This window comes from Gasterosteus aculeatus, chromosome 5, assembly GCF_964276395.1.
Source record: "Gasterosteus aculeatus chromosome 5, fGasAcu3.hap1.1, whole genome shotgun sequence".
Taxonomy (NCBI): domain Eukaryota; kingdom Metazoa; phylum Chordata; class Actinopteri; order Perciformes; family Gasterosteidae; genus Gasterosteus; species Gasterosteus aculeatus.
In genome coordinates this window covers 1,201,887-1,217,009 of record NC_135692.1, presented here as the reverse complement: position 1 = coordinate 1,217,009, position 15,123 = coordinate 1,201,887, and the positions used below count along the sequence as shown (strand labels likewise).

General features: G+C 43.1%; 1 protein-coding gene across 18 annotated transcripts in view; it reads left to right on the top strand.

The window, feature by feature from the left end:
- Window positions 1-15,123, top strand: part of shisa6b (shisa family member 6b) — a 52,968-nt gene that overhangs the window by 2,385 nt on the left and 35,460 nt on the right. For all 18 annotated transcript variants that reach the window (XM_078103201.1, XM_040176445.2, XM_078103200.1 and 15 more), the window contains 2 exons: window positions 294-454; window positions 7,439-7,540. In XM_078103201.1, the coding sequence (XP_077959327.1) occupies window positions 294-454; window positions 7,439-7,540 (263 nt within the window). The remainder of the gene's footprint in view (window positions 1-293; window positions 455-7,438; window positions 7,541-15,123) is intronic.

Below are 15,123 nucleotides of genomic sequence, written 5' to 3'. Positions count from 1 at the left end.
TTCTTCAAAATACGACGGCAGAAAAAGCAAACAAACACTTTTTAAACTTTCTTCCATCATGATTGCTTCACCTTCTCCTCCACACTTTTCCCCTTAACGATTCCATCTTTCCATCACACGTCCAATAATGTTTCTGATTTCAAAGAACATTCTTCATGTTCCCAGACGTGAACGTGAAAGAAGCTACGCAGCACAGCACCATTCTGCACGTACGCAGCACAAGTGGTATCACTTCACTTCTAACTGACTTCAGCCGTACAAGAAGAGAAACGTGTTGTGTTTTGGCTTTGCAGAGCTCTCGCAGACATCCTGAGGCAGCAGGGGCCCATCCCCATATCGCAGTACGACTGTGAGAATTTCGCTGCGATGAACGGCTCGCCCAAAGACAACACGCCGGTCAGAACCTCCTCCAAGAACCACTACACCCCCGTTCACACCTCCAAGTCCAACCACGGTAAGATTCCTCCTCCGTCTCTAGTCAGGGCGGTTGGGCCTACACGCATCCCACTCAGCGGGTCCCATCGGTGAGGAGCCCCCCGCTGTGCACACGCTTTCAGCAGCAATCATCCCATTAGAGACAGACAGTACGGAGGAGACAGAGGGGCCTGCCGGAGGTGACGGGCTGGAAGTGATGCCCCTCAGTCACGCAGCAGTGAACCAGAGAGCGGGATTCAAACCCGGGACTCAAAGTAAAAGGGCTGAAAACTGCTCAGGAATAAATGGAAGCTGGGCGAAGAAACGGGCCCAAGTGGTAGCCGGTGGTCCCTGCGTTAAAGCATCAAAGATTAAAGCAATAAAACAATGATCCGGGTGTAGTGAGACACCATACGAGGAATCCACGTCAGTTCCCATCTTCAGTCAGACTACAGCTCCATCATTGATATTTGAATTCATTAGTCTCTATTTCAATTTGATTTGCCCGATGAGTTAAGAAATATGTAGGAACCATAAAATACGTTTTTCAGCCAACAATCATTCTCCCTTAGACATCCATGCTCATACTAGTGATCTGGATGTAGGGTGTGAATAGTAGTATCAACTAGCACTGGGTCACATTTAGGCTTACGGGGCTCCAAAAATCAGCACCTAGACCCGTTGGATCGCCTAAAGCAGATCATTTTGAACTATTACTTTTTTACAGGCCGCTTTATTTTCATTATAACGGCTTCTCACTGATGTTGGGATGGAGAGGTGCCTGAGGGCTACAACAGAAATAAGGCTGTAGTTCTTCTGTGCTCCAAACATTATTGGTTATTCAAAACGATGAAAAGATACGGTCCGTTCATGTTAAAATCTAATTTATATATTAATTCACTTACTGGATAAGTGTGTGACATCTGAATGAAAAGGTTTATTGAGGATTGTTCATGCTCATTTGTGTCACTCCATGAGTGAGTTTGGGCGTCTTTGTCTGAATCAGCAAACCTGTGGACGATATCTATCAGTCCTCTGCAGCAGAGAAGTGCGAACTCCTTCCTACAAAGCAAAAGACCATCAACAAGCAACTCCTGTGGACGGCAACCGGCTGCATGAATCATTTCAGTCCAGGTTCAGATCCCATCACAGCACAGAATCCGCCCCAAAGTCCCCGATGACCTCCCCGTCTCCTCTGACATCCCTCAACATCTTAAACTGCTCCACTTCAGTGCAGCGTTTGACACCATCAACGCCTCCATCCTCGAGTCGTCCCTCAGCATCACTGACACGGGCCCCTCCTGGTTCCTTCCGCTCCATCCGCCAACAGTTCATTAATATCGATAAATCAAACTCTGACACAGTACCAGTCTCCTCAAGACGTCCCCCGAGGTTTCCTCTTCGTCCTCTGCAGAGGTCACTAATAGGCAGTCTGCAGAATCCAGACCCACACGCCGTTGTACCCCAGTACTTCGTTGTCCAGGAATGACACCAAATAATCCCATACATTGTAAACCAAATGACTTGATGCTACTCAGCCAATCAAATATGTGCCTTCCGCTGAGCTTCCCCATCGAGCCCAGTGGGATTTACACACATGGGGGGGGGGACAGTGAGACTAGAGCCTTACCCAAGATTGGACTATTTCCATTCATCCTTCAGGCAGTTCCAAACCAGTATGTCTCATATGTTCAAAGGCCGTGATGATGAGTAAAAGAAGCAACGCAAAGCGCCACTACGACACAAAAACAAAGCCACAACATCCGAAAGGAAGTATAATCCTGAACAAGTGGCTTTAATAACCACTGATGGAGTTCTTACACACAAGCTTCTCCTTTTAGAAGATGAAAGTAATAATATTGTGGCCAGTTTGATTGACTTCACTTCAGACCAGAATTAAAAGCTGCTGGACAGTTCTGTTCAGCAATTATTTGAAAAAATCTGTTAACAATATGTTAACAATACAATACATTAACCTAAATAATGATGCTACCAAAGGACATTGTGATGTCCCCTTATTGTCCCTACTGGGACATCACAGTGCCTGATGCATGTTGTTGGTACGGTTGATTGGACACAAATGCTTTTGCGTCTTGTTTTCTGAATAATACATTTTCTGCTCTATTTGAGTTTTCTGCCTCTTTTTGCCGTCTTTCATATACTTGCTGGGGACCTTTTTCCAGCTCGGTGTTGCATGTGATCACAGTCTTGATCTACTTACTTTATCTGCACTTAACAAGGACGTTGCAGGTATTTCATTCAGTAAAGAAGGGGCATCCTGTCATCTGTTCATGTGTCTCGGCTAAGGCACACACTCACTGCAGCAAGAGCCGAAGTCAGCCAAGCCCCCTTCATCAGGGGATCCGGGCGTCCTTATTGGGTTGGACATGAAAGGCAGAGACAGCCTGACAGCCCGTGCTAAAGTCTGCTTTGTCCGTGTGGATGAATCTGGAGCTCCGCTCAGGCTCCGAGGTGCTGTGGACACGGAACACACACTCATAGAAAATGCATATTCGTGTTTGGCAAAATGGGCATTTGGCACAGAGCAGGAGACGGGCCTCTTCAGGACGAGGTCCTCGGCTGGAGACCCCATGAAGCAAGATGCCAAAGGGCCGAATAGGATCAACGTATGTCTAGACTGCCAATGACGTCCATTCCTCCTTTGATCCTCAACGTGCCACGATGCCCACTTGCTGTGAGAAGTCCTTTCCTTCCTGCTCAGAGAATCAGAAGCAACCGCTGATTTGTTTGTTCCCATTGCCTGGCGCGGTGACACGCTACCCTTGGTGCATTGCAAAACTTGCTTTTTAGAACAACATATTCCTTAACAAAAAACTGAGCCTAAAGCCAAACAGTGCAGACAGCATAATATGATACCAGCGCAAGTGCTGCTATTTTTATTTCCAACCACTCTGCATTGTTGTGGGCTCAGATGTGGTTTTAGGTCGTGGTGTACACACAGAGCGCCCCACGGCCACAACAAGGAGCACCGCCAGAAAGGGAGGAGGAGAAGGAGGAGGAGGAGGTACCTTAGTAAACAATAAGAGAAATGCAGTTTGGCCCACAGCTCTTAAGTAGATTTATTTACTGCGTACATTTGATTTTTTTTTGCTTGGTTTCCTCTCAAACATTTTCTGAATACGCAGAATAAGGGAATTTAGTTTTCAGGTGGTGAAGAGAGTTGTTTCGTTCCAGCAAAGGAAAAACTGTTACTCCCATATAACACTAAAACAAAAACGCAAACTGAAGTCCACGTTGTGGGTCTGTGCTTACTGTACCAGAAGAACAGGCAGAATGAGAAGAATGACCACGTCAGGCTGTGTGCTCATGCACAGCCAGTATCTGAGCTCCACACAGCGCTGGAGGGCTCTGCTTTGGGATCAGCGGCCTCTGTGCTTAAAGGTCAGCGGCTGTGGACAATTAGAGGTTTAGATGATAGAATAACATTTCCAGCTTTTTAGCAGCTTTGACATGACCTTCAGATATTATGTGTGTATGTGTGAGGGAGAGAGGGTCAGAGAAGCCAAGAGAAAAAACTCAAACTCAAATTACTCGCCCAAAGTCCATTTTGTAATCATATTCATTGAGCCCTCCTACCCTCAACCACACACACAGATTCTAGTTTTATGAGAGGGTAGAGGCAGGGTTAAAAGAAAAAGAGCATATATTTGTCATGATGGCATGTAAATAGCTCCAGTGTGTATCTCTGACTGGGAGAAAGCTAAAGATATGAAGACATGTGCTGCTGAGCTGAAGGACTTTACCCACATTTCCACTCCAATAACGCTAATGCTAAAAAATGAGTATAGCATGTAAATCACCTCTGCCTGGCTGCTTTAAAGATGAATGGACTTTGGAGTCGGGTGACCTACCCAGTGCCAACCACACAGCACCACATCATCATCAGCTCAGTTCATCATAGGAGTGTCCTATTCATAGCTGTAGCTGTCCAGTGAAGAATTCAGATTAAAAAGGTATTGCAGTAGGAATCCACGGTGGTGTCCATTTCTATGGCACATTGTTGAGGTGAAAGTCACGATTTTCTTCGTCTTTCTCAACGATGATAAATTCATAATGCATGGCCTTCCCCCTGCAGGCTCTTCACACCCCCTCACCGTAACGAGCTGGGAACCAGAGCAGGGGCAAAGGAGGGGATTGCTTTTGAAGGCGCTCTCACATTCAAGGGGTGTTTGCAGTGAATGGCCTGACAATGGCTGACAAAGGAAGACAACAATAGCACACATGGAATTGCTGGGATGATTGAATGAGAAAAATAACCTTAGCAGATCCTTTATCTGCAGCGGTGACAGCAGAGCAAGGAAAGGTGTGATTGAGTTCAGAGTGTATTGGTAGGTGGGCGGCTGAAACATATTGGTCGTTTCACTGTGTTTGTCTGTATTTTTTATTCTCCCACCAATTTCACTCTTCTCTGTGCCTGAGGGGAAAGGCACTGCGGAGACCAGGGCCACCTACAACGAGATGGGAGAGCCCAAACCCTGTTTGCTTATTAGGAACAGGAGCATGCAGTGCCCTTAGCTTTTGCTTGTTCATGCTGCTTTTTAACACATTAAAGTTTGTGCAGTGGTTTCCAAGCCTTTTCTGCCGAGCCTCCCTTTGAAGATATAGGAACGGGAATCCTTTCGCATTAACATTCTCTTTTTCCTTCATTCATCTTCAACCGCTTATCCGGGTTCGGTTCGTGGGGGCAACAGCTCCAGCAGGGGACCCAAAACTTCCCTTTCCCGGGCCACATCTACCAGCTCTGACTGGGGGATCCCAAGGCGTTCCCAGGCCACCTAGTCCTGGGTCTTCCCCGGGGCCTCTTCCCAGCTGGCCGTGCCTGGAACACCTCCCTAGGGAGGCGCCCAGGGGGCATCCTCACCAGATGCCCAAACCACCTCAAGCGGCTCTACTCCGAGCTCCTCACGAATGGCTGAGCTTCTCACCCTATCCCTAAGGGAGATGCCAGCCACTCTCCTGAGGAAACCCATTTCGGCCGCTTGTACCCGTGACCTAGTTCTTTCGGTCATGACCCATCCTTCTTGACCATAGGTGAGGGTAGGAACGAAGATTGACTGCTAGATTGAGGGCTTTGCCTTCCGGCTCAGCTCTCTTTTCGGTGTGGTAAAGCGAGTTCAATACCGCCCCACTGCTCCGATTCTACGGCCGAACTCCATCTTCGAGGTACTTGGACTCCTTCCCTTGGGGTAAGGACACATTCCCTACCCGGAGTAGGCAATCCATCGGTTTCCTGCTGAGAACCATGGCCTCAGATTTAGAGGTGCTAATCCTCATCCCGACCGCTTCACACTCTGTTGGAGGTCACAGACCGAATATGCCATCAGGACCACATCATCTGCAAAAAGCAGTTCACCCACACTACGCGCTTGGGTTTACTGGATCTATTCTGAGTCTTCCCCCTTCCTCTGACCCAGCTGACCAACAGATGGTGATCAGTTGGCAGTTCTGCCCCTCTCTTACCCCAAACCCCAAACTATGCAGCCTCAGATCAGACAATAACAAAATCGATCATTGATCTCTGGTACCACGTACACATGAAAATCCTTATGGTTGAACATGGTGTTTGTTACGGACAATCCATGACCGGCACAGAGGTCCAAAAACAAATGGTCTCCCTCCACTCTGGTTCAGATCAGGGAGGCCGTCCTCCCAATCACGCCTCTCCAGTTATCTCCATCATCGCCCACGTGCGCATTGAAGTCTCCCAGTAGGACTAGTGCCCTACTGGAGCCCCATGCAGGACTTAATTCAGGGTTTACAAAAAGAATGAATACTCAAAGCTGCTGTTTGGTGCATATGAACAGACAACAGTAATAGTTTTCTTCCCCACCACCCGAAGGCGTAGGGAGGCGCCCCTTTAGTCCACCGGGGTAAACTAGCAGCACTCTGCATTAACAGCAGGATTGTATTCTTTAGAAAGTAATCTGATCACATGATCAGGGTAGGAGGTTTCATACTGTCAGCTTCCAGTATTTTAGGACACACTGAGCTTGTAAAGTGGTGGCGTGGTTGAACCCCACCCTCTTGTTTGGGAACCATTCAGTTAATGGATGAATTCATTGTCAAAATAGTGGCTAATGAATTGTCTGTCAATCGACTACACTCAGCTTCTCTTCCGTTTTGTATGAAGTGTTAACATGCTTCCTTTCTAAAGGAAGTCAACACACAAGTAGCCGGTTATCTCCGAGCAAAGACACCATCAGGAAGCGTTGAGTCCTGAGGGTCCTCCTGTGATGGGTTCGTCACTGGGGTTGGGTTAAATTAGTTACTGTGATGGTTTCATCGAGCTATTTCAAGGAATGCTTTAGATTGTTTCTAGGCAGGAATCCATTTAGGTATTTTTTTAGAAGTTACCTGTTGTTACTGATACATACCTATCCTGGTCAGGACACTCTTAAACCATGGTGAAATATTCTTACTGATATAAAATAATGATACGAATCTGTACAATGCAACATGCCATCAGCATGGAGCATGGCTCACATCCTTTGGATAATCCTAAACGCTACTTCTGTCAGGGAGCTGCATGGCGGGGAAGGTAGGACTCAGACGCAGAGCTTTCAAAAAGAAAAGGGACTTTAATTGTCAAAAAGGTTTTCAAAAGCAAAAGGCCAAGGGGCAAAAACGGAGACAGGAACCAGAACAAGATCGTGGACATGGACTTGGACTTACATTGAACAATGAGGAGTGACAACAGACACACGTGGCTTAAATACACAAGGAGGTGCAGGTGATTGGACACAGCTGGAAACAATCATGACATGACAGACAATCACAGGGGACGACAGGACGAGGCAGGAAGTGACGTGACCCGGGGAGAACAGAGGCAGGAAACTACAAAATAAAACCAGACATGAACCCAAACCGTGACAACGTCCACAGATCCAACTGCTGCTAATGTTGCTCATGATAAAACCCAGTGTGTATATTTCTGCTGACTGTTTGAATATCTGTCTGTGTGTGTCGTTGCCTTACATGCCTATGAATGTGCGTGTGTGTACAGGTCTTCACTATGGGAAGGAAAGCATCCGCAGCAGTGGAGGCGCTGACCTTCAAAACTTTATCTCCTCCGGCTTTGTGACGTTGGGTCGAGGCCACCAGAAAGGTGAAGTGCCTCTTTCTGTCCTTACCTCTCAGGAGATTGAATTAACTGTGTTTACCTACAAACACTGGGCTGTTTTCTTGCTGAATGCTAACACGACCAACGCACTGTTCCGTTTGCATCACCGCTGATCAACAAGACACCAACGCAGGTGAAATGTTTCCTGTTTCCCTCCCAAACAATCCAAAGGATCTCCTCCCTCTTTTTCCAGTTAAAAACAAGCAAACACACAATTACTGCAGCTGACGGAGGAGGTGTCTCCAAACTCCAATACACGACACACACGTACCTGCAGCCATCAGTCAGGGGCACTTTTTCCACGGGTAATACACTGATCAGCATGCAGCCATGTTGTCTGCGCTCTTGTGATTTATTCCCTTCCATTTGGGCTCCACAAATCAGAGGTGTGTGTGTGTGTGTGTGTGTGTGTGTGTGTGTGTGTGTCAGCGTGCGAGGGTTCCTAGGTGAACCGTATTACCTGATGCTGCCTTTGAATGTTTAATTGAATGCATGTGATGATTTATGGTGGTTGACTGTCCCATTTAAATGCATTTAGCATTTAGTCCCTTTTATGACGGCAGCAGATGTTGCCTGTTTTTAAATACATGTAGATGTTTTTTTTGACAGATGGGTTAAGTTCTCCTCCAGCGTGAACCTTTACAAAGTAGCATGGCTTTCTTTCTGCACGGGAGCTTTTCCCCACATTTGTTCCTAATGGGGAATATCACACGACATTAAGAGTTTTTCTTTTGGGGTTCTCTTCAGAGGGGTTCCATTTCAAAAACATTTCTTTCTTGTAAGACGTGTAAAGCATGTGAAGGGCCTGACTTCCTTAGAGGTATTCTTCGTTCCTACGTGTCTAGTGTCTAGAGGTCGGTAATACTACCAGTTTAAAGCAAACCGGGTCTGATGCTCGTATTAGATATTGTTGCTGCTTGGTATTATCTTTAGATCACTTCGGGCTGGTGGAGGGAAACTTTCCCTCTCTCATGGTCTCTTCACAAACATTAAATGATGTGCTTTTCACAACAAACCTTAATTTATGAATTGAATCAAAATCTGTGGATGAAACTGTACGTGCAGCACAGTGAACCTGTGTGCTGGAGTGAACCTTTAGGGAGGAAATGGAGTCACAAGTTAACAGCAAGTAAACCTTTTGAGGAGGTTTGTACATTCACTGGTCAGTCAGGGAAACTCTGGATACTTCTCACCTGTTCTGTAATCGTTTTTTTGTGACACTGACAAACAAGGTTCATGAGTCATGATATAAGATGAAGGAAGCCGCCTACGGCTTATCTTATCATCTTATCCCACAATGCAACATAAAAAGTTAAGAACGTGCTATCTGTAATCTTTTATTTTACAGAGATAAAGAAAGTTACATTCATATCAATGAAGATTGTTTTTAATGCACTTTATTCAAAAGGGAACGTTTACAGTTCAAACATAAATGTGAATTAAATTCAATCAATTCAAAAGCACAAATTAGCCTCAGAGAGCTTTACAGTGTGTACACATACGACATCCTCTGTCCAGAAATACTCACATCGGCACAGGAAACCCTCCAAACCCCCAAAACACGAAACCTCAGTGAGAACGTCAGAGGAGGATCCGTCTCCTGATGGACAAACTACAATGATGCCATGTGGACAGAATGAACAATGTAAAATATGAACAATACATTCAATTCCTATAACAGAAATGGTTGAATAGTTGGGAGTAGTAAGCAGGTGCACGGCAGGACCACTGCAGTCACACTGTAGTGGTTAAATTAGAGGTGGATAAACTATGAATTTTGTGATCAGACACAAAGCGTTGGGACTCCGTCAGGCTGTCCTGGCTATATCGCATTATGTTATCAGTTAAAATCATATACAATCAATGACAGTAAATAAATGTGTTTGTAGTTTATTCAATTTCAAGAAAACAGTAATGAACAAAAAAAATAAGGGCATGGAGGAGAGACAGAAGAAAGGACCTTAAAGAAAATAAAGGCCTCTGGAAACAAGCCCAGGTGTAATAGCTGAACCGTGTAATATGAAAAGAGACATCCTGCAAGTTCTCACCTGCTCCTTCACCATTAAGAGAAAGCTCCAAAAGTCAACCTAACACCGTGTTTGTGTTTACATCCCGATCGCTGATTGCAGATGAAAATGATTCAGACTACAGCGTTTATGTGTACAATATAATATAAAACGTAGTCTGAGGTGTTTTAAAATGACACCAAGTTTATTTCGGATTATTCCAACGGAAGAATACAAGGCGCAAGGAACTTTGAAGCCACTTCGAGGTGCGTAAATGCTTTTTCCAAAATTCCAGAGGTGCGTAAACGGCATTTAGGTGCATTTAACTTTAACTACAGCACTGACTGCAGCGGCAACCACCATCAGATAGAACCACAACCACAATCACATAGAACCGCCATCACATAGAACCACAATCACATAGAACCGCCATCAGATAGAACCGCCATCGGATAGAACCGCCATCGGATAGAACCGCCATCGGATAGAACCGCCATCGGATAGAACCGCCATCACATAGAACCGCCATCACATAGAACCGCCATCAGATGGAACCACCATCACATAGAACCGCCATCAGTTAGATCCACCATCACGTAGAACCATCCACAGCAGCCTGTGAGGAGGGCAAGCACAAAGACTTTAGGAAAGAAGCAAAGCTTGTAATGATGGTTTATCTTGACAGTAATAGTAATGTGATTAATATTAATAATGATGATGATAGCAGCAGCAGGTGTCAGCGGGGCCACGGCAGGAGGCAGGAACAGGGTCCAGATATAACCAGGATCCATGGAAACCTGTGAGGCGAGAAAGAACAAATACTCCGGGGAAGAAGCTGAATTAGTGATGTGCATTAATGAGATGTGAATTCTTAGAGAGAGAGAAAGAGAGAGAGGAGCTCACTGTGTCCCCCAGCAGTCTGGGCCGATAGCAGCTTATCTAAAGGCAGGTCCAGACTAACCTGATCCGGCCCCAGCTGCAAGTGTTAAGTTTCAAAAGAAGACGTATCATGCTCATTTTCAGACTCTGGGTCTGTGTACCTTTTGCTAATTCCTTTTACCGTTTTAATGACAGGCTGAAAATACGGAAATGCCATTGCTTTCTCGCTTTTTGTTTTAAAACAAAAATCATAAAACAGAAACCGGCAGCTATTTTAGTTTTAAACCCCAAAACGAGAAAACAAACAACTTTTATTTTCCGCAAATACCTTTTTTGTTTTTGCCTGTAAAACATAAATACAAAGCTTAGCTGCTAAACCGTAAGTACGTATCTTTCAACGCAAGTCAACGCAATGCAATGTTTGTATGTTAGAAATTTGTCTGTGGTGCAAGTGTATAACCGGATAACATTACAATATAAATAATCATAATATATATCCAGGGCCAAAAGGATATTGTTCGCAACAGTGGTTGACTACATTTATTTTCATTCATCCATGTAAACAGCAATACTTATTAATTGTGCACTGTAGTTAATAATATAGCTTAATCAAAGACGTTTGTGGTAGACCCGTTGCTATTGGCAATGATATTTAATCGTTTCACTTATAGAGCTGTAGCTTCAGGTTACAATTATCTGGATGGTGTACAAATCACATAGGACTTACGACACCAGATGAACAAATCAAAGGGGGCAAATGCATGAACTTGGTTGCATCCCATACAGTGAAGTGGCCCCTATACATCACAGGGTGGTAAAAGGATCAACACCCCCCCCCCCCGAATGTCAGACTGACCATGGATGCAATCTCTACTAGTAACTCACAGGCCACTAACTGGAGCAAGTGTTGCCTATGTCAGCAGGACAGGAAGGAAGCCCATATGTCCCCCCAGGCAAATGCTAACAAAACAGGAGATAGTGACTACGTGAAGTCGGGAAGGAATATTACCCAGTTTCACTCACTGACCGCCCACCAAATTCGACCCCATGAGACCCGATAATGGTTGTGGCATACAGGACTCTTTGAGAGAAGACAGAGCATATTATCATGAGAACTGCAGGCTGTTGTTTAACAACACAGTTAGACAAAGCCAAGAAAAGATCCACCCCAGCATCAAGTAATGATGATGGTGCTCGACCACAAACGCTGTTGTGTGTTCTATGTGAGCACAAAGGAGGCAAATTAAGAGAAGCAAGAACAATGAAATTCAATGAAAAGATAAATGAATGTGCAAGAACACTCAGTGATGGGAAACTCCTTGCCAAACTTGCCAAAAGCAATGGAGATGTCATAGAACAAGAACTGAAGTACCAACGTGCTTGTTTGGTGGTTCGGTAACAGAGAGAGATTATATGAAGGCTAAAGGGCAAAGAAGAGCACAGGCCGAAGGATGCATAGCCAATGGCTTTCTTAGAGTTGTTGACTTATATCAATGAAGTAAAAGCTGCAGGTGATGGTACAGATGTACAGCACTCTGCAGCTGCATATGTGAGCAGTTAAAGTTGGAAGATGAATTTGTCCAATGACCTACCTTCGTGTTACTGCAGACATTAAGATCAAAATGTTACCCTCTTAACAGTGACATTGACATTGATGCCCCAATATTTGGTGCTACATTATTTTGTGGCCAGGTCCTCAGCAATTGCAAGTAGAATTGCCACTATAGGACTACTAACAATTAATAACTAAGTTATGCCTAGGTTATAATATATAATCACCTAAGATTAACTGAGAAATTGTTGATTTTGATTAGTTAAGTGTCTATTGCTGTAATATAATTGGTATCCATACAGATTGAGTAGTCTAGTAATGTTTGATATGTTATAGATTTATTATAGCTTTTCTTTTCTCCATCCGTGCTAACAAGACTACTTTGGCAATGAAACACATATACCTTTAATATCAAATGTATCATTGTTCGATTAAGCGGTCAGTGCCATTCAGGTTTTCTTCAAGTTTGATATCATAGGAAATTCTTTTAATTGTTGAGTTGAATTATTAACTTATACATATTTGTTCATTTTCCCATTAAATGTCCAATTACATCGCATTCATTATTCTAGTGTTATAGTTTTGGATAATTATTAAAGCATATTTCATTACCTATAAATACACCAAATTCAAAGGCGCTCTGGGCCTAATAAAATAACCTTTGCTTTATCTTAGTTTATCATCAGAAAGTTGCTAGTCATCCAGGTTTTGATTTGCTTAAGACATTCTTGAAGTCTAACCAGCAGGCTGGTCTCGTCTGGCTTGATCGATTAAATTGAGTATCGTCTGCAAAACAATAAAAGTTTATGCAGTGTTTTCTGATAAGATTTCCTAAAAGGAGTGTATAGAATAGAATAGAAGTACTTTATTGATCCCCTAGGAAAAATTCAAGATCCAGGTAGCTCCAGGTAGTATGAAGGGGAAAGAAGATTGGTCCAAGCACAGACCCTCATTATAATAACTAGAAAATGCATTTCCTGCTGAAAACGTATTGGAATGCGATTAAACGATGCCAAATTACTGAATTTTTAATAACTTCTGAAATGAATTTGAAAGAATTGCTGATAATACAAAAATTGAAGAGGCTGAAATGAATTTCAATAGATTTGCTGAAAATAGAGAAATGGGAGAAGCTGAGACAAAAAAAAATTGTAGTAATTTTAGCAGTAGTATTATTTATAGTTGTCATTGTGGTACTGGTAGTACATTAGTAGTAGTATTAATAGCAGTTTATATTTTTATATTTTATACTGTGGATTTAAAGTGTAAATTTGTAAATTGAACAGGCAATCTTTCCTTCACTGTGTTTATTGTCTCATTGTGTTATCGTCCAATGTGCACCAACTGTCATGTTAAATTCCTTGTATGTTTTAATATACTTTGGCAATAAATGTTCCTGATCCCTGATTAATGCAATATGACATAGAGAGACAGTGTCTCTCATTTGTTAGCTCGTAAGCTGCTAACTCTGTTCACTCAGTTTTGTCATCTGTGTACATTTTCAGTTTTACATCATAACACTGTTTAGGGAGATCATTGATATATAGACTTAATGATAAGGGACCCAACACTGACCCTTGTGGAACACCCATTGTGCATTTCATGTTTCTGGACAGTGTATCACAAACTTTAACACATTGCACCCTGTTCGATAAGTAGGAAGACATCATGCCAGTGCTTTAGATAAAAAGTTACATTTAGAGATTTTCAATATTAAAACATGATTGACTGCATTCAAAGCTTTACGCAGATCTAAAAAATACAGCACCAACTACCCTTCTTTTGTTGAGCCTTGATTTAATTTGCTCTATTAAGGGCAAGGTAGCAGTTTCTGTAGAATGGTTTATTCTTAATTTAAACTGCATACAATATAGTTCAAAAGTGCTGATTAAGTAATGTTGTCAGTTGTTCAAAGACAAATTTCTCTGCAACCTTTTCTCAGTACTGTCAATATTCTTATATATTCGGTCTGTAATTACTGGCTTCAATGCAGTGAGATGGTATGGAAGTAAATCTGTGTCATCGGATTTTGAAAGAAAAAGGTGATTGAATTTCTAACACTGAATATTTTTGCATTGAAATCATGTATCTGAATGTTTTTCAACAATAAAATGGGATGCTTCGACAAGCTATTAGGAGTGATTGGCGGAGTTTTGAACCCAGGAACGCGCTTGTAGAGCGCATATGAGGCGCTGCAGCGTAGTGGGGGGGGGAGGCAGCGGCTTTAACGGAGCGTGTGCAGACGCATAACCCCGACAGTACATGCAGGTTATGCTGTTTACATGCACGACCATTGCATGTCCAACAGTGATGGGGCTTCGGTGTGTTTAAACTCGATTATATGCCATCAGTGTGGTTTGTGTAATAAGATTCAGTAATGGACAGCTGACATTTGTACATTAACAGACTGTATTGGACATGAACTAAGCGGAAGTTAAACGAGATGACGTTCGGTTGTTGTTGTTTTTTTAAGCTCTCAGTACGATGTCATACATAATATAGTATCATAAAAAAACCACCAAAAACACAAACATATCAGACGTATACACATTATAGTGTAACAAAGCATCCCAGCATCAGCTGTCTATTACAGAATCTTACAGACACAAACCACACGGATGGCATGAAGTTAAAGTTAAAACAGTCAACGAAGCCCCATTATTAATGGACATGGCTGAAATCCGGTCATCATAGTCGACAAGCTGAAGTCTTACTTCCATAGATGGATATGAAGACAGTGAATATGAGCTACAAGTAAAACCAAAAACGATTCTTTCAAACAAAAGATGAATTAGATGGATTAAGGAATCTTGACACAGACCTTTGCTGTAGATGAATTGAATTAAACATCACTATGTGTGAATGTTATATTGGAGGAGACCATTAATGTGAGGTAGACCCAATTATCCAGCACATACAAGCTTTTTGTGCAAGAACATTTGATTTTTCCCAATTCCATGTCCTGTTCTCGTTCTGCTGTTGTAAAGAGTCAGGTGTAGCGTGAGGGTGGGTGCACATCTGTTCCCTGCATGGTTTCCCTTTACTCAATGTCCCAGGTGTGTCCACACAGTGATGCCCTTTTCTTTTTAAGTGGAAGATTTGGCACAAACAAATAGGATCACTATTATAAA